Raw genomic sequence first — 20,033 nt, 5'->3', positions numbered from 1 at the left:
TCTTAATTCCCTCATGTGCCAGACTGTCCAGGCAGGTTCCTATGATATATTTCTTCCACCACCACCGTAACTGTCGTGTATACAAAGACCCATTAATGTGTTTTCCTGTGCTTTCTCTAACAGAACCCTCTCCTAGGGAGAGATTTAAGGAATTCCAGATCAAATCATATCCTCTACAGGACTTCAGCTATTTGAAACTTCTACATCTCCAGAAAGCCTGGGAGCAAAAGGGGACAAGCGTCAGTGGGACGATCAAAACCTCAGGAAATAGCCTCCCAAAGCTCTTGGGCCCAAAGATCAAGTAAGCTCAGCTCTTGGCAGATAGAAGAGTCCAGATTGCAGTTGAAAAGGGGGCTATGAGGTCCATGGCCGAATGTCAAGGATGGTGGGGAAGGGGCAGACACAAGTCCACGCCAGAGGGATGGGTGTGTGCACGTAAGGCCACCTAGGTTTGCTGTCTACGACCTGCATTCTCCGCCTCTGACTCGCAGGGCCATGTTAGGTAGCCTTCTTTTCTCAGAGCCTCGGTAACACACTTAAGGAAGGGCAGGATGGATCTTCTGGCTCTGACATTCTGTTGGTGTGTGTGCTGCTGGGCCCTTTTGATTCTGAGCTTCTTCAAAAAATTCTACCCATCTAAGGGAGGCAGTTATAGCTCAGTAATAAGAGCCTAGGTTTGGAGTCAGTCCAACCTGAGTTCAGCTCCTGGCCTGGCTACTTATTTTTGCTCTGTGTCCCTGGGCAAGGGACTTGACCTCTCTAAGCCTTATTTCATTCTAGATAATAGTAGCTAAGTCTCAGGGTTGTTGTAAGCCAGCAATTGAACGAAAATACTTCTTCTGTGCCTGGTACTGAATTATCTAATTGAATCCTTATAATAACCCTATGAGTAAGTACTATTATTATCACTCCCATTTTTCAGGTGAGGAAACCAAGATACAGAGAAAGATTAAGGTCCTGGTCACACAGGTAGGAAGTGGCCGAACCAGGACTCAAAACTGAGCAGCTTGTTAATGCTCAGTCTTTACAATTGTCACTATTGATATGAGACCGGGTGCACATTGAGGGCTGTGCTTTTGGTTTCCTAGAGAGGATGAGGAGCAGAAAAGGACATTCAGTGGGGCCCAGCCTAGAATCAGCTCAACCCCAAACCCAGAGCAGTGTAGCCCCCTCCCCTCATTACATTTGGAATTGAGGTATCATAATGGCACTAATAAAGGCATCAGTGTCACAATCCCCTTGTCGCCCCAAGGGCCACTTCACTCAAGTCCTTTGCCCGGTAGTACTTCCAAGCTGCTCACCTCCATAACGAGCCTCCATAACTTCTGTTCATTCCGAGGAACCCAGTGCTTGAAATCCCAGTCCCAGTTCTTCTGAAGGTAGAGGTGGAACAGACCCAGGTTCTCTGCTGTGAATCAGTCAGGAAGAAGGGATGGGTTGGACCCAGAAGTGAAAAATAAAGGACATGCTGGGCATGTGCCATTCATGTCCATGTCCTGGTGGGCTGGGAATTGAATCTTGTCTGTTTATGTGCTGAGCGAGCTCAGCTATACTCTCGGCTGGTAAATAATCTTTTCCTGCCTCTAGTCCAAACAGCACAGCCTGCCTCTGCCTTCTATCTAGACAGAGACCAAAGAAAGCATGGCAGGATTGCCTGTGTGAAATTAACTCCAATGTGAATAAAATACAGGGTCTCCAGGCCACCTAGGTAAACCTGTCTTTGTAAACAAATAAGCCATCTCTTCTCTGCCTTCCTGTCAAGAAGAGCCCCAACTTCTGCCTCGTCCCCAGGAGTACAGAGCTTATTCCTTGTCAAAGCAGTCTATTCCATTTTCAGACTGCTCTGTTAGAAATTCCTTCCTCACGTTGAGCGTAAGTAGGCCTAGATGTCTGGCCCATCAGGCCTGGCCCAGCTGAGGGATCCCCAGCCCTCCCTCCACAGAGCAGCCATCAGGTGTTCAAAGGGGCCCCAGCTCCTGCCCCTTCCCAGTCTCCTCCCCACGTCCCCAGTTCCTGGCAATGGAAGTCAGTCTCTCCCAGGGCTCTTGGAGTTTTCTCACCTTCTGGGAGGTGTGAATTCTCCAGGGAGGGGAGCTCTCACCTTGTAGAGTGTAGGCTGATTAGGCAGGGCCTCACTCAGGCTGGCCTCGTCACAGATGAGTTCTTTCTAACAAGCTGTCAAATTTCAGATCCAAGCATACTCATCCGATCAAATGTCCTATGATCGATACCAAGTTTGGTGAGCTCCCCAAGGAGGCTGCAGTGGGGGCCTACATGAAGATCCACACTGTGGAGCAAGGAGAAATCGTGGTAAGTGTGCAGAGAGCTCTGTTCATGACACAGCATGTGAAGGAACCATTGGAGGGAAAGACCACATCGAAGGGAGCATGTCAGAGGGACATGGGGCCCACTGAAAGAGCTCCCAGCAGCCACAGGTAGAGCAATTGGAGCAAAAAAAATAAAGCATTACTGGATTCTAACCCAGAGTATAAAATAAACATCCATGAGTGCATATTGCTATAAATGAATACGTAATGAATAAATTAATAAATGGAGGACAAGAGACAAATCTTCCTACAGAATAATTCCAAATAATTTATGTAGATGCCCTGTCCTAAAGGAGGGAGAGCGTAACTCCTCACTCCTTAAACATGGGCTGCACAAAGTGACCTTCCGTCCAAAGAATACAGTATGGAAAGAGGGGGAGATGGAGTAACTTTCCAGTGGAGAGATCTGAGAAACTGCCTCAGCCAGGTGATGAAGGCCAAGATCAACAGTAATAAATTGTGTTGATAGTGTTGCCCCTTGGTATGCTGTGAGGAAAATGGCACTTCTGTGGTCGTCCTCTTAATAACTGTAACCCAAGTCTAATCATGAGAAAAACATCAGACGAACTCCAATAGCGGAGCATCCCACAAAATACCAATGAATGCTCCTCAAAACTGTCAAAGTTACCGAAAACTGCCACAGGCTCCAAGGGGAGCCTAAAGAGATATGACAATGAAATGTAATGTTGTATCCCAGATAGGCCAGCGGAACAGAAATAGGACATTAGGTAGAACAGAAAATCTAAGTAACTCATTGACTTCAGCTAGTGATAAGGTGTCAATATTGGTTCATCAATTGTAATTAAGATGTATAATGTTAGATGTGAATATTAGGGAAACTGGGGGGGGTGTGAGGAATTGTGAGGGGGCGGTGAGAACTCTGTACTATCTTCTCAATTTTTCTATAAATCTAAAACTATTCTAAAAAATAGACCATTTAAAAAAAAAATGAATGCAGTAGTGGAGGGAAAGTGTGGCTGATCCAGGTTTGGCTGTGAGCTGAACACCACCGAAGATGGGTGGTGGGTGCCAGCGCTGAGCGTAGGAGCAGTTGGGGGGACGGGGAGTGCAGAGGGGCAGCAGGCCTCAGCCTGCTGGGGAGGGGCTGTGTCCTGAAGCCCATGTGTGGTCATTCCTCTGGGAACCTGCTCCCTTCCCAAGCCCTTTCCACTGTTCCTCAGTCACAGTGTCTCCAAGGTCCTTGTTATGCCCTTGTCACCCTGTGTTATGGTGGGTCATGGGTGCTCCTGCTCCCTGGCCTGTGTGTCCTCAGAGCTGGGAAGGTCAGTCCAGGACTGTCTGGGAGCCCCGATCCCTAGCATGGCCCTTGGTCAATGCTGACTGAATACTTTGGAGCTCTTAGGAAGTTCTTCTTGTCCAGTAAAACTCTGCCTCCTGCAACTTTAAACTAGCTCCTCTCCTCTCCCTGCCCCACCCCAAGAACAAAACAGAAGAAATCAGCTTCCTTGCCATGTGATGCCCCTTAGATATTTAAAGAATGCTGTTTTGTTTTTCATTCAACATTTGTGCAGCCAGGCACAGTGCCAGCGTTCCATTAATTATTTTCTTATTTGGGCAGAATGACCTCCATTCCTTCGGTCATTCTTCCTGTGACAGCGTTTCCAGCCTTTTCACTGCTTCACTTTAGTTTGTCCGTGTGTCAGAGCGAGGAGGTCAGCATGAACATAGGGCGCCAAGGGACACTAGGGCACCCTGGGCGGGATGGAGACACAGAGGGCCGGAAAGGCCTTGCTCAGTTTGGTAGGTGGTGGCAGGAATGGTAGGCTGTAGAAGGAACAGGAACAACAGGATCCAATTTGTCGAGGACCTACAATAGGAAATTTGGCCTTGATTTTGTAGAAGTCCTGGAAGGCTTTGGATGGGGGCTCAGTGTAATGACCTGGCTGTTTCTTTCCCACGCAGGGCCAGCACAAAGAAGGCCCTCAACAAATACGTGTTAACATGACCCCTTGGAAGAGAATGTCTGTGGCTGTCTCCGTGAGGTTCCTGTGATGTGGGACTCTGTTCTCCCTGTTCCAAGGCCCTGGCTTCCTTGGTAGGAGAATGAGTGGTGAGAGCTGTGACCATATCCACCTGTCAGGAGGTAGATCACATTGTCCTCGTCCTTAGGAGCAGGAGTGTGGAGCTGGATTGGCTCTGGGAACAGCAGAAGTCGGGGCCTGGGGTGGAGAGACCCAAATTTGGGGCCAGGAGATATAGAAGAACCAACTTCTCCAGGGAGCAGGTGGGCTGAGGCCTCAGGGTGGTCAAGACTGGGCAGGCGAGAGCCATGGGCAGAGCAGGAGAGAGGTGACAGATGGAGGTTCTTCTTCTCATGTTGCTTCTAGTAGATAACTGTGTGGCCTTGGACGAATCATTTTACCTTTCTGAATCTGTGTCCTCATCAGAAAATGAGGAAATTCACTGGGTGAGCTGCCACCTTTAATGTTGTGTGACTCTGTTTGAGTCAGTCGTTCAGCAAATATTCCTTGAGCATCTACCATGCTCCAAACATGGCACGAGGGGCCAGCGTGGACGAGTACACGGACATAATTCCTGCCCTCATGGGGCTTACAGTCTAGTCAGGACAAACAATGAGCAGATAAACTAGCAAATACGTAAGGTGTTGTATTGCTGTTAGGAGTGGAATAGCAGCGGGCTTCTTAAACGTAGCCGTCAAGGAGAAGGCTGCTCTGAGGAGCTGATGTTTCAGCTGAGACCTGAGTGACAAAAAGAACAATCTATGGACCAGCCTGGTGGAAGAGTGTTCCAGACAGAAGAACAGCAAGTTCAGAGCCTGAGGCAGGAAGGAACTTGGCATGTGGAGGGGATTGGAAGGGAGGGCAGGGTGGCTGGAACAGAGTAAAAAAGGTAGGGGCGACCTGAGGCCGTGCTGCAGAACTTGTCAAGGGTGAGACAGCCCAGGCCTTGGCAGGCATGAAGAGGAGTTTTATTTCCTCCTGGGTGCTTTGGGAAGCTATTTGAAGCATCTAGAGAGAGAAGTGACCTGACTCTGGCTGGGGGCCGGGGAGGGAAGCGTAAGCAGGACAGTGCTGCTCCCTGGGTTCAAATTCCGGCTCTGCCACTTTATGTCTTGTTACCTTGGGCAAGTTACTTAACCTCTTTGTGCCTCAGTTTTCTCATATTGTAGTGGCTGATAGCTTGGACTCTGAAGATAGACCACCTGGGTTCAAACCCTAGCTTTACTGTTTTCATGCTGTGTGATATTGGACAGTTTTCTAAGCATCGACATCCTCATCTGTAAAATGAGGGTAACAGTAGCAGCCAGCTCAGTGGGTTGTTGTGAAGGTTAATGAGTTAATACACACAAAAGCTACAAGAGGGCCTGGAATTTAGGGAATGCTTCATAAATATTAGTTGGTGCTATTATCATCATTGTCATCAGCAGCATCATTGTTATCATGACTATTATAATTATAAAACACATGATTATGGACAAGTAAATTTCCTTTTCTGCACCTCGTTTTGCACATCTGAGGATGATAATTCCTCTGTCTTGGGGTGGTTGTCAGGATTCAGTTTATGTCCATGTTTCTTCCACACAGTGGGAGCTGGCGGAAGGGCAGCCATCTGGCTCTGCACAAGGCCTGGCATTAGCTAGGAGGGCCTCAGTGCCCTCTGTGCTGAGCATGAGCAACATGTGAGGGCCTGCGTGTCCCCCCGAGCTGCCTCACACGTGCCATCTTGCTTAGACCTTCAGCAGCTTCATAGGAAAGGTAGCATATCTCCATTTCATTCTTACCAAGGAGAGACAAGGCCCAGAGTACCCAGGAGTTTGTAGATGGTCTTCCTTTAAGGTCTAGAACCCAAATGGTGGTGGTGGTGAGGAGTGTTCCCAATCCCACTTCACAGTTCCTTTCAAGTTCAGAATCCTTCAGAGGCATGTGGGGCAGCTGTTCTCATCTCCATTTCACAGGTGAGCAAACAGTGGCCCAGGAAGGTATCACTTGCCTAAAGTTGCACATAACAAGTAAAAATTTGGATCTGCCTTCTGAGGCCAGGATTAGTCCCAATCTGACATGGCCTCCATAGAGTAGGCCTCTTTGTTTGTTGCCCCTTTTCTTCTTGAGCCAGCTAGTTGCTGCTGCCTCTATGGCTACTGTCCTTTCCTCCACCTACCCTTCCTTGCCTGAGACTTGATTAATAACCAAAAGGCTGAAGAGTGAGCACTGGATTGGGAGTTCAGCACCAAGGGTTCTAGTCCCGGCTCTGCCCATCCCAGGGTGTCTCCTTAAAAAGGGGATTATGTTCTCCATAGAGCAAACAGGTGTGTCTGTAGGTCTCCATCTCCCTTCCAGATAGAACCTAGTGAATCTAAGCCAAAGAGCAGGAGGAACAACGTGAGCTGCAGAGAGGAGGGCCAGTGGCCACCCAAGTCCATGATGGATGGAGAAAGAATTGAGGCCTGCAGAAAAGGGTGGGGTGGGGGTGGCTAAAAAGGGAAGGTCTAGAAGAGGACTAGCTGTTTGATGTTTGTTGTAAGTCCCGAGGAAGAGAAAATGGGTTCACTTGGCAAAAGGAAGAGTTGAGATTGGACACTGGGGAGAGCTCGAGAGCAGTTGTGGAAGCGGGAATAGAGGAGACGCTGGGAGTACAGCCTGCTCTGCGGAAGTGGGACAACGGGTGACATGCTTTAGGGGCTCTTCGGATTCCAGGGGTGGAGGACTTCGATGTCATGTAGTGAAAGGAGCCCTGGACTTCTCTTCACTTTCTCCGTGACCCCAGATGGATCACCTCCTTTTTGAGGCCTTCTTTTTCCCATCTGGAAAATCTGCTGGCAGAACTGGCTGGTCTCTGAGGTCTAACTTCCTGTGACTTCTTCCCTCTAGGGCTTTCACCAGTTCTTCCTCCCGGACGACCAACATGACACACGGCCCTTCATCCTCATGAGCCTGGGAGCTGAGGTGATACAGATGAGGAGAGACAAATTTTATGAACTGATTGATGATCAGATAAGAGAGAATTTGTCCAAGTCCAAGGTTGAGTACCCCAGGTCAGTGCTAGAAATGTGCATAAATCCCATCAGATAAAATGAAAATTTTTTTCACCTGTTATTTTAGTGAAAGAAAGAAAAAAATGATGATACCTAGTGCTGACAAAGGTGAAATAACACTGGTAGTTGTTGGTATACTCCAAATTGGCTCAATCCTTTTGATAATTTTAGCATTATGTTTAAAGGGCTATAAAACTGTCTCAACGCTGTGAGGCAGTGATTCATCTGTGAATTTGTCTTTACATAGCCAAAATATGGGGAAAGCCACCTGCATTAAGATGTTCACAGCAGTCATATTCATAACAGAGAGAAAAACAATGACAGCACCACCCAGATATGCCTCACTAAAGGGATAGTTTAGAAAATTGTGAGACATTCCCTTGATAGAACGTAATTGTTTTATTTTAAAAAGGTAAGTTTAATGGCTCTATAGCAGCAGGGTAAAATGGGTGATATAATGATATATGAAAGGGCCGCACAAAATTGTGTGTATACTATGACTATGGCTTTGTAAAGCACTTGTGCAAGAAAAATATCAAAGGAAATAAGCAAAAATGATAATGGCTATGGTATTATCCAATTTGTAATAATTGTTTTCTCTGGAAGGCAGGACTAAAGGGGATTTCTGATTATATGTTATATATTCCTCTCCTATTTGCTCTTGCAATGAGTATGCGTTGCTTTTATAATGAGGGAAAAAAGATAAATTTTTTAACAGTTGTCAGGGTAGAACATTCCAAGTGGGTTTATTTTTTTTTCTTTTCCCTGTTCCCCAAATTTTCAGTAATGAATGACATAATACTTTTATAATTTTCAAAAATATCTATCTTGAAAGATTAGATAAAAAGTGTTTCTTTTTACTTCTTCATAGTTCCCAAATTTTCCAGAGGGAAAGTTAATGCTTTTATGAGGGGGAAAATAACTTTTTTAAAATGTAAACATTTATTTATTGCCCAGACCAGTGGTCTCCAAACTGCTTTCATCTCACATTGCTATTGCTAAAAAGTGTTTGAGCATGTATCTCCTAGTGTGCATATGTAATATAAATGACATGTTTTTTTTGTTTTTTTTTTTAAGTCACAGAGTCTCACTCTCTTGCCCGGGCTAGAGTGAGTGCCGTGGCGTCAGCCTAGCTCACAGCAACCTCAAACTCCTGGGCTCAAGGGAACCTCTTGCCTCAGCCTCCCGAGTAGCTGAGACTACAGGCACTCACCACCATGCCCGGCTAATTTTTTTTTTCTATTTTTAGTTGTCCAGCTGATTTCTTTCTATTTTTATTGGAGACGGGGTCTCGCTTTTACTGAGGCTGGTCTCGTTCGACCTCAAGTGATCCTCTCACCTCAGCCTCCCAAAGTGCTAGGATTATAGGTGTGAGCCACCACACCTGGCCGATAAGATGTGTTAATTAATTTATTTTTAATTATTATATCCACATATAGTATTACTGTACTGATATATATTATAAACATGTAAAATAGATTTTTTTTTTTTTGAGACAGAGTCTCACTGTGTTGCCTGGGCTAGAGTGCTGTGGCGTCATTATAGCTCACTGCAACCTCAAACTCCTGGGCTCAAGGACTACAGGCGCACACCACCACCCCCAGCTAATTTTTCTATTTTTAGTAGAGATGGGGTCTTGCTCTTGCTCAGGCTGGTTTCGAACTCCTGAGCTCAAACAATCCGCCTGCCTCGGCCTCTCAGAGTGCTAGGATTACAGGCGTGAGCCACCGTGCCTGGCCTAAAACAGATTTTTAAAAAGATAAGACAGGCCGGGCACAGTGGCACACGCCTGTAGTTCCAGCTACTAGGGAGGCTGAGGCCAGAGGATCACTTGAGCCCAGGAGTTTGAGGTTGCTGTGAGCTAGGCTGATGCCACGGTACTCTAGCCTGGACAACAGAGCAAGACTCTGTCTCAAAAAAAAAAATTTTTTTTTAGTTTTAACAGTTATGTATTTATTCTATTGTGAATTAGAAAAACAACATGACTAGCTTACTATCCCCATGGCTTGACAGATTTTGTTGCTTAGGACAAAGCTAGAGTAAATATTTAAGTAAAAGAAACTAAGTGGATTTAAGAAAAATCATTAGTAAATTTAACACTTTGACTACCACACACAAAAAAACAGAAACTTTTCCTTGGGGCCACAATGTTTTATTACGAAAATAGAATAAAAACTTCAAGTGTAATTTAAAGGTAAACATAAATAGAAAAATGAAATTTATTGACTTCTATTCATTTAATCCATGTTTTTAGGATTGAATTGTCGATATTAATTGCAACAATAAGAACATCAATAAGTAAGATTTTATATATGCCCCGGGGTCAAAACTAGAGTGAGTTAAATACAACTCTCATGGCAGTTAATGTGTTAAAGAACAAGTGATATGCAGATACAGCCAAAATTGGGGCATTTTTCTGAGAAAAACAGTTCGAGAAATACTGGTGGTTCCTTCCAGTTCAAAGATGCCACACATGTCTGATTCCTCTGTCCTACCAATATAGAAAATGGTTTTCATACCTATGTGCTCAAAAAAGGATTTAAGGAGCCTTCTCTGCACACATAATGCCTGCCACATGACAGGTATCAGATCATTTCTGTTGAACTGAAATTCAGGAAAGGTTTACATAGACTCGAGGGGACCAGATGAAACACGCGGCATCTGCACTGCCCAGTCAGCGCTTCGCCGCACTCATCTGTAATGCCGACAGACAGGATTCTGTCTTATTCGTTAATTGTTGAACTCCGCTAAAGCAGACAGAAAACATATCCATTATCTAGCTCAAAACCCTCGTATTTTAATTGAGGACTCTGAGGTCCTGAAGATCTCAGAGCCGATTGGCAGAAGTACCTGTCTCGTGAATACCATGGGCTGGACAGCCTGAAAATCACCCCTCCAGAGCATGGAGGCGCCACGCCAGGGAGGATAAATAGCTGCATCCCCGAGAAAGTCAGGGAAGCCCCAAGGGCTGAAATGAAGATGATCCCCAAACCGAGCAGACAGTGTGAGCTAATGCTGGGATGGCCCCGGAGGGCTTAAGGACATCATGGGATAAATTTTTACAGCCTGCAAGGACAGATGCTTTCAGTTCAAGTGAGGCAGGGGATAGGAACTGAGACCCTCATATGAAGCTGAGGCCTCTAGAAGAAAAGAAGACTAGAAATCAATATGACCGTCAGCATCAGGAGGTGACATGTGGAAGCTTGTCTGTCTTAACTTGGACTCTGGGTCAAAAAATATATATCCCTTAAGAATCAATAATGACATGCCCCCTTGTAGGTTTTGGTGAGTCCCTTAGCCTCTTTGGCCCCAGTTTCCATGTTTGTGAAATGGGGTGGTTGTGAAAAATGGAATGAGTTAAACAATGTAAAGTGCTTGACACATGTTAAGTTCTAAGTCAGAGTTTGGTATTGTTATTTACTATGTGAGAAATTGGGAGTTAATGGAACTTTTAAAGGAGAGACTATCTGGTGCTGGTAGATGTTTAACAACCAGCTCTCCAGGAGGTGGGAGGAGACCCTGCTTTGCATCTGTTTGCTGATTTCTGTGGTGTAAATACTCCTACCAAGGCCAGTTTCAGACTGTTGACCTGGTGTCACTAAACATGGAGTTGAGAAGATATGCTCACAGTTGGCTTTCCTGAGCAGGCAGAGGCTGGCTTTGTCATACTGCTGAGACTAACAGGGCCAGCATGTGGCCTCTGCTGACCTCTGGGTGTTTTCTTAAGTTGATCTCTATGGATCAAAGTCAACTCTGTCCTTGTCAACGTAACCTAGCCAGAAGAACGTTCTGATTTGTTAGTGATTTATTAGGCTTACTTCCTTAGGTAAGAGAGTACAGACAAGTCCGTTGGAGTTTAACACACCCTTCCCTTGCTGTGGTCTCAGAAGGGAATAAGCCAGTGGGTGCTGAGCCCACCCGAGCCTATCCCCGCTTACCCACCCTCACATGCCATGAGCGAAGGGGGCAGCGTCCACCCCGAGCACCATGAGCAGTCTGAGGCGGCCACCAATCTACTTTCTGTCTCTATAGATTCGCCTTTCCTGGACATTTCACGTAAATGGAGTCACATGATATGTATAAACCACACTTTATTTATCTATTTATCAATTGATGGACATTTGGATTATTTCCACTTTTAGGCTATTATGAATAATGCTGCTGTGAATATTCCTGTACAAGTATAGACATATTGTCATTTCTCTTAGGTATACCTAGGAGTGGAATTGCAGAGCCATATGGTGACTGTTTGTTTAACCTTTGAGGACCTGTCAGGCTGCTTTCCATGGTGGTTGCTCCAGTTTACATTCCCCCCAGCAATGTATTGGAACTTTTGTTTCAATATCCCCACATCCTCATCGATACTTATTATTATTAATCTTTTTGATTGTAGCTGTTCTGGTGGGTGCAAATAGTGTCTCATTGTGGTTCTGATTTACATTTCCCTGATGGGTAATGACCATATATGGAATTTAAATTTTTCAGTAGCTACATTATAAGAAGTAAGAAGAATCAAGTGAAATTAATTTTAATAATCTATTTTATTGAAGTCGATATGTCTAAAGTATTATCATTTCGACATGTTATCAATATAAAAATTATTAAGGAGATATTTTACATTCTTTTGTCCTAAGTCTTTGAAATCTGGTGTGTATTTTACACTCATAGCTCATCTCTATTTAGACTGGCCACACTTCAGCTACTCAGTAGGCACATGTGGCTCGTGGCCGCTGCATGGGACAGTGCAGATCTAAGGGAATAAAGCTGTGGGGAGGGAATGGAGGCAGAGGGAGAACCTGGGAAAGGCAGAGAGGTGGGACGACACCCCATGTGCATAGGGATTGGAAAGAGGGGCAGGAGGCAAGGCTTGTGGGGCAGGGGCAGGGAGGGGCTGGCATGAGAACCTCAGCTTCTGTGCCTGCCCTCCAGTGATGAAGAAATGTGCCAGAAGTTCCTCAAGGAGAACAGCTGGAATATCTTTCGGAAGGACCTGTTGCGGCTGCTAGTGAAGCCTCGCCAGAGTCCACCGTTCACCCCAATCCGGCCCAAGAGGAAAGGTATCTACAACCCTAAGTGCCTGATCCTGGATTTGTGTAGCGTCGACAGGAAGACTAAACCTCGTCATCCTGTTTTTATGGCACCCCGGAAATACCTCCCCCCACTGAGGATTGTCCAGGCCATCACAGCACCCAGGTACAAAATCCAGGAACTCCTGCCTCAGTATAAGAATGCGGGAGTCCTTGTTTAGAACCAATAAAGGATGTTGGACTGGCCACCACGTCTGCTGAGTGACCACCATGGCAGTTGTGGGACTTGGAGGAAGAGGGCCTGGAGGGCTGAGCTATGGGTTCAGAGGGGTGTTTGGGGACACCAACTGGGGCACAGCCTCCCTTCGCGTGCCTGGCCGAGTGATTGGATGGTTAGGAGTCCAGGTGTGGATGGGTTAATTGCTGGGGATGGTCTTAGGGTGGGAGGGTCTTATCTGGTGAGTTGGGTGGGAGGTGGGGTGGAGTGAGGGAGCAGGTGGTGGTCAAATCAAAGTGGTCAAGACTAGGGTTGAAACACAAATGCCTTCCAAGGCCAGACAGGTCGTCTAAAGGAGTGTTGCGGCAGGGCTGGGGAGGCAGCGCCGGGGACCTGATGTGTACATTTTCCATCCAGATGGAGCAACTGCTCCTTTGCCCCAGTCAGTTGATGTCATGCCAGAAAATGATGCAGGCCCTGTATTGCCTCTTTGTAGATTTTTCAAGAGAATCAAGAAATTCAATATTTTAGATGATTCCTACTGGTTTTTAAATATGAGCAACTAATTCAAATTGTTTTAGAATAGTGTCAGACAGACACAACACATACGTGGGCTGTGTTGGGCCTGCAGGCTGTGGGCTGGGCCTCTGTCAGACTGGCAGTGGCTGGCCAGAGAGCGGAGTGAGAGCATGTGTGACGGGGTTTGGGGGTGGTGGTGCAAGGAGCCAGAGAGATGCAGATGGGGCAGTGTGACAGGAGCTGTGACAGAGGGGGCAGGCCAGACATACAGATGCAGGAGGGTGGCAGCTAAAGAGGGCATCTCCGTCCCTCTGTGGGGGCGTCTTTAATCTGGGGCCGCCTGTCCCTGGCCTGGGCCTGGAACTCAGGGTTCTTGTCTCCAAACAGCTTTCACACCACAGACCGAGCCCCAGATCCCCCCACTCCGTTAAGAAACCCCACAGGTTAGCATGAGAGCGTTGAGGGGCCTGGTAGAGGCCATGGCAGCAGCTCGGGAGCTTGGGCCCCTCACCTCCCCCGCCCTGGCAAGGAGTGGGCTCTGAGGAACACCTGAGTGCTGAGCTGTGAACCGGGAGCTCTGGTGAGCCTGGCTCTGTTTCTCCTTCACTGGACCCCCTTGAGCACTTCAAATCCTTGACCCATACCTCAGTTTCCCCAATGGTGAAACGAGCAAGTTGACCAAGATCGATGGTTTTCGTGAATGAAGGGTGAGTACAGTTTGAAAAGCATATTCAACATTATAATTCTGCTTGTTGAATTTAAAAGAAAACTGTTTTCATGTTGCACACCCAAAAAGGAGGTGTATGACATTTTTCTCTCAGAAAGCGGGTGTGGATGTTGAAGGGTAGAGAGGCAGTGGACTTTGGGACCTTGATCCCCTGATAGCTCCAGAGCCAAGGAGCCAGGGACGGCTGCAGCAGCCCTGGAAAGGCTGTCTGTGGCCTACAAGGACAAGGGGTCACTCTGCTGGGGCCAGGTAAGTTGGGGTGTCTGACTATATTTAGGGATCTTTTTGCATTTGGGGCTGTGGCTCCACGTTGATGACGTGAACTTCTTGTTAATTCATTTGAAATTTACTTATCAGCACTTGCTCCTTGGCAGAGTCAAAGGAAGATAAGGTGCCGTCTCTGTCGCCCTTTATCCTCTAGGTGAGGGGTCAGTAGACTCCTTCTGTAAGGGGCCAGATAGTAAATACTTCAGGTTTTGCAGGCCATATTGTCTCCGTGACAACTGCCCATGAAAGCAGTTGTGGAAAATATGTAAACAAATAGATGTGCCTGTGTTCCAATAAACTTTATTTACAAAACAAGTGGCAGGCCAGATTTGACCTGCAGGCCATAGTTTGCTGACCCCTGCTCTAGGCAATAGGGAGCCCTTGAAGATTCTTGAGCAGACATGGCATGGCCAAAAGAAGGGAGAGGAACTAACATATATTGAACACTTATTATATGACAGTCACCTTTCTGAGCATCTGCTGTGGCATCCAGTGACCTGTTGGGTCCTGCCAGTTCTGCCACTTAATGGCTGTTGAGTATTAAAAGAGGTGGTATGTATATGACAAGGTGAAAGATTTTGCTCACCAAGATCCCTGGGTCCCACTTCCTGGGAAGTGAGAACACTTCTAGAATAACAGGCAGAGCATGTTTTCTAGGGGAGAAAGTAGCCTAGAAGAGCAACGGGGGGCGAGGGCGCTGTGCAGGGAGAGAGACGGGGCTGGACTTCAGGAGGTCCGAGGGAGCAGAGCAAGAGCAAAGCTTTTCTGAAGCCACGATGTATGTAACACAAGAACCTGAGAACGAGAAATGTCTAAAGAGGGCTTCGGGGAGCGTTTCTGTGCATCAAGAATATGTTCTCCTTGGCATTTGTTTGAGAAACTAAATGAACACTCGAATAGCTCTTAATGATAGTGTGATGAAGTACTGCTGTCTCTGGGTTGGTTCAGTCACCAGGCAGAGCGGGCAGCACGAGGCCCTAGTTATATTCGGGTTATATGTGTGAAGTCCCTGGCACATGGTAAGTGCTCAATACACATTCAGTGTTATTAGCATCTTTTTGACCAAGATCAACTTGATCGTCCAGAGACTCTCTTCTCCCTTCTTCAACAGACTAGAAAACAAGACTTTGGAAGACTGGGCTGTCATAGTCAGTGATACAGGCCATCACCGAGTGATTGGGTGTGGGGGGCCTGGCTGACTCCTCACCCAACCCCCCGCTCTTCTCTAAGTGAAGGGGCTGATGGAGACATGAAGGGGCAGCCTCGCAGGGGACAGTAGAGGCAGGGCACCAAACCGTTACCAAGCACTGTGCAGGGAGGGTGCTGTTTGGAAAAGAAGAATGGATGGGACAGTGTGGGGAGGGCTTGTGGGGGTTTGTAAGTGCGTGAGAGCCTCCAGCTTCCAGGCTGTGAGCTTCAGAATGAGCTGTGGTTCTCAAGGCTGCCCCCACCCGCTGCGAACACATACACTCTGCAGCATGGAACAGGCATCAGACACAGGCAGGGGAGGGCAAATTAGCATTTGTCTGGGAGAGAAGTTCATTCAGAAGGAGTAGATATGACACCCCGGCACCACAAGCATTGGCAGGAGTTATGTTTTCAGTGCTACAGAGGTCCTCGCTGCCACCTAGGCACAGAGCCACGGGTCCAGGAAGCCCACAGTGCTCCACCATGCACGAGGAGCCAGGGAGAAGGGCTTGGGCTCAGGTGTGGAGGGCCCAGTGTGTGCCAGGCATTATGTGAGGCACTCTGCAGAGGCTACCACTTATCCTGAAAACTGTTCCCGGCAACTAACTAGGTGGTATTGTCCATTTGACAGATGAGGAGCCTGAGGCCAAGAGAGGCAAAGGCCTTGTCTAAGCTCACTCAGCTACCAGGTGGTTATTCCAGGAAATCCATGGAAATTCAGGAAAACTGCATCCCGGTGCCCTCCTAGTTAACCAGCATTGCAGTGTGTATGCTGTCACACCATTGTCACACATCTATCCCAAATGAACCACCTATTTTCAAAAAGAAACTACACACAACTCTGAAGCTGAGCTAGAGAGAATAGAACCGTCCTCTGGAATGATTTTCTATATGTAAATAAGCACAGTCATCCTTGGGGAGGCATACCCAGACCACTGGGGCCAAAAATACAGACCCTAGCACTAAAAGCTTCCATTGTTTGGGGAAAATTAAAAAAAAACAAACCCCATTTGAAAGACAAACACAGGCTGGACATGGTGGTTCACGCAGTGTTGCCAAAACTGCAAGGGGATTTCGGTCTAGGTCCAGTTACTCGTGGCACAAAGATATAATTATTGAGAAAAATGAGGACTGCCAAGGAAGAAAGGAATTTTTAATAATTCCACAAGGAGAACAAGAGAAGCTGCCTCAAATCTGTCTCCCCACCTAGGGGAGATCATGGACTTTTAAAGGAGGGCCCCTGGGGCAGGTCATGGTGTAACTAACAACGGGCTACTGCACTGGGGCCGGTCATGTGCATTGGGGCAGGTCATGGGGCTTGGTGATTCTTTTTTTTTTTTTTTTTTTTTTTGAGACAGAGTCTCACTCTGTTGCCCTGGCTAGAGTGAGTGCCGTGGCGTTAGCCTAGCTCACAGCAACCTCAAACTCCTGGGCTCAAGTGATCCTACTGCCCCAGCCTCCCGAGTAGCTAGGACTACAGGCATGCGCCACCATGCCCGGCTAATTTTTTATATATATTTTTAGTTGGCCGATTAATTTATTTCTATTTTTAGTAGAGACGGGGGTCTCACTCTTGCTCAGGCTGGTTTCGAACTCCTGAGCTCAAACAATCCGCCCGCCTCGGCCTCCCAGAGTGCTAGGATTACAGGCGTGAGCCACCGTGCCGGGCCGGGGCTTGGTGATTCTTGGCATCAGGAACCTTGCTCCGGGGCCTTGGAAATCTCCTTTGTCTTGCAGAAAATCCACCATTGCTGGGAAACAACTCAAAAAGTTCAAGTAGTTAGTTAAGGGAGGAGATTATACAAAAGCATAGAGAGGTTCATGGAGCTGGTTACACTAGCACTTTGGGAGCCTGAGGCGGGCAGATCACTTGAGGCCAGGAGTTGAAGACCAGCCTGAGCAACATGGTGAGACCCCATGTCTACAAACAAACAAACAAACAAAAAAAGAAAAATTAGCCATGTGTGGTGGTGTACACCTACAGTCCCAGCTACTCAGGAGGCTGAGACAGGGGGATTACTCGAGTCCAGGAGTTTGAGGTTGCTGTGAGCTAGGCTGACGCCACAGCACTCTACTCAGGGGAGTAGAATGAGACTCTGTCTCAAAGAAAAAAAAAAACTATATATTTTTAGTTGTGGTAAAATACAGATAGCATGAAATTTACTGTCTTAATCATTTTTTAAGTGTGCAGTTCAGTAGCATTAAGTACATTCACATTGTGCACCCGTCGCCACCATCCACGTCCAGAACTCTTTTCATCTTGCAAAGCTAAAACTCTGTCGCCATTAAACACTCACTCTCTGTTCTCCCTGCCCCACCTCAGCCCCTGGTAATCACCATTCTACTTTCTGTCTCTATAAATTTGACTACTCTAGGTACCTCATATATGTGAATTATTTGTCTTTTTGCTACTGGTTTATTTGACTTAACATAATATCCTCAAGGTTCATCCATATTGTAGCATGTGTCAGAATTTCCTTCCTTTTTAAGGCTAAACGACATTACATTGTATATATTAATATATGCCGCATTTTGTGTATCCATTCATCCACTGATGGACACATGGGTTGCTTCCATGCTTTGGCTATTGTGAACAATGCTGCTATGAATGAACATGGATGTGCAAATATCTCTTCAAGACCCTGTTTTTGGGTATATATCCAGAAGTGGAGTTGCTGGATCATATAGTAATTTCATTTTTAATTTTTTGAGGAATCTTCATACTGTTTTCCACAGCAGCTGTATCATTCTTGCAATTTTAAGTGTGAAATTATCTCAAAATAAAATAAAAATTACAACTATAAGAAGAAGATAGGAAAAGATAATATGGATAAGTGTAAATGTTGGCTCTAGTTGACTTTATAATTAGGTGATAATTGATTTTTTAATTTGTTGATAAGCTCCCTGATATCCAGGGTGAAAAGGAAAACATGCTATTTCGTTAGAAATTAGACAATTAAGACCAAGAAGTAAATGAAGGACGTCAATATGGATTTGTATAAGCGTTAGCCATGATGATTATAAAACCTGAGTTTTACAACAGAATGGCCAAAATCCAGAATACTGACAACACCAAATGTTGGTGAGGATGTGGAACAACAGGAACTCTCATTCATAGCTGGTTGGAATGCAAAATGGTACCGTCACTTTGGCAGAAAGTTCAGCAGTTTCTTGTAAAACTACACATACTCCTGCCATATGATCCAGCAGTTGTGCTTGTTGGTTTTTACCCAAAGGAGTTGAAAACTTATGTCCACACAAAAACCTGCACACAAGTATTTATAGCAGCTTTATTCATAAATTGCCAAAACTTGGAAGCAACCAAGATGTCCTTCTGTAGGTGAATGGATAAACTGTGCTACATCCAGACAATATAATATTATTCAGTGCTAAAAAGAAATGAGCTATCAAGCCATGAAAAAACATGGAGAAACTTTAAATGCATATTACTAAGTGAAAAAATGTCAATCTGAAAGGCTGTATATTGTATGTCCAACTATATGACATTATGGAAAATGCAAAACTATGGAGACAGTAAAAAGATCAGTGGTTTCCAGGGGTTGGGGAGAGGGGCAGATGAATAGATGAAACATAGAGGGTTTTTAGGGCAGTGAAACTACTCTGTATAATACTATAATGGTGAGTACATGTCATCATACATTTGTCAAAACCCATAGAATGTACTCCCAAAGTGAGCCCTAAAGTAAACTATGGACTCTGGGTGATAACGATCTGTCAAGGTAGGTTCCTCATTTGTAATGACTGTACCACTCTGGTGGGGAATGCTGATAATGGTGGAGTCTCTGCATGTATGGAGGTAGGGGATATATGGGAAATTGCTGCACCTTCCACTCAATTTTGCTGTGAACCTAAAACTGCTATAAAAAAGAAAGCCTATTAAAAAACAAAACAAAATAAAAAACTGGCTCTGAGCTCCCTGATGGCCAAGGCAAAAAGAGAAACATGGTATTTCATTATTGGAAAGGAGGAATCTGCTCGGTCCCTTAGGAAAGTAACAAAGTTTTTCCTACCCTACGAAGCGGGAGAAGTTTGTCTTCACTCCCTTTTTTTTTTTCTTCTTTTTTTCTTTTTTTGGGGGGACAAGGTTTCATTCTGCTGTCAGGCTAGAGTGCAGTGGTACAGTCATAGTTTACTGCAACCTTGAACTCCTGGGCTCAAGCCTTGGCCTCCTTAGTAACTGGGACTACAGGCACACACCACCACGCCTGGCTAATTTATTTTTTGTAGACATGGAGTCTTGCTGTATTGCCCAGGCTGATCTTGAACTCCTGGGCTCAAGCAATCCTCCCACCTTGGCCTTCCAAAGTGCTGGGATTACAGGCGTGAGCCCACTATGCCTGGCCACATTCCCTTCTTTTTTATGTGCCTCCTACTCAATTTACTGTGCTCTTCCCTTCTTTGTGGGTACCTTAAATTAGGGGTCTACCTGTCTCTATTCAGCTCTAGATAGAACTTTTTGCCTCAGATCCCTTCTGACACCACAAAATTGGTGTCTGGAGCAGCTGGCTGCGGGTGAGGGCTATTCCCTCCTTGCTCCCTGATTGAAGACTGGTCACATGGAGGAAGGCAGTGGACTCAGGGCCTGTAAGCGTTAACAAAACTGGTCATCTATGATGTTAATGGTTAGAGACTGAGACCATAGCTTTTCCTGAGAGCAGATTTTTATCTTGAAATAGATATTGTCAGGAAGTCCTTCCTGTCATAACTTAAAAACTCGTGCTACTGT

At 45.9% G+C, this 20,033-nt stretch overlaps 1 protein-coding gene across 2 annotated transcripts in view; it reads left to right on the top strand.

Moving 5' to 3' along the window:
- The window catches only part of CNBD2 (cyclic nucleotide binding domain containing 2), a 49,317-nt gene extending 36,704 nt beyond the window's left edge, over positions 1 to 12,613 (top strand). Inside the window, exons 9-12 of one of the 2 annotated variants that reach the window (XM_012637669.1) lie at positions 124 to 301; positions 2,190 to 2,310; positions 7,178 to 7,341; positions 12,271 to 12,589. In XM_012637669.1, coding sequence (XP_012493123.1) covers positions 124 to 301; positions 2,190 to 2,310; positions 7,178 to 7,341; positions 12,271 to 12,589 — 782 coding nt within the window. Of the gene's footprint in view, positions 1 to 123; positions 302 to 2,189; positions 2,311 to 7,177; positions 7,342 to 12,270 lie in introns of both variants that reach the window. The other variant, XM_012637670.1, reaches the window with a different exon arrangement.
- Positions 12,614 to 20,033: the final 7,420 nt, after the last annotated feature.

This window comes from Propithecus coquereli, unplaced genomic scaffold (genome assembly GCF_000956105.1).
Source record: "Propithecus coquereli isolate 6110/MARCELLA unplaced genomic scaffold, Pcoq_1.0 Scaffold122, whole genome shotgun sequence".
In the NCBI taxonomy this organism is placed as follows: Eukaryota; Metazoa; Chordata; class Mammalia; order Primates; family Indriidae; genus Propithecus; species Propithecus coquereli.
This window is presented reverse-complemented; position numbering and strand designations above follow the sequence as displayed.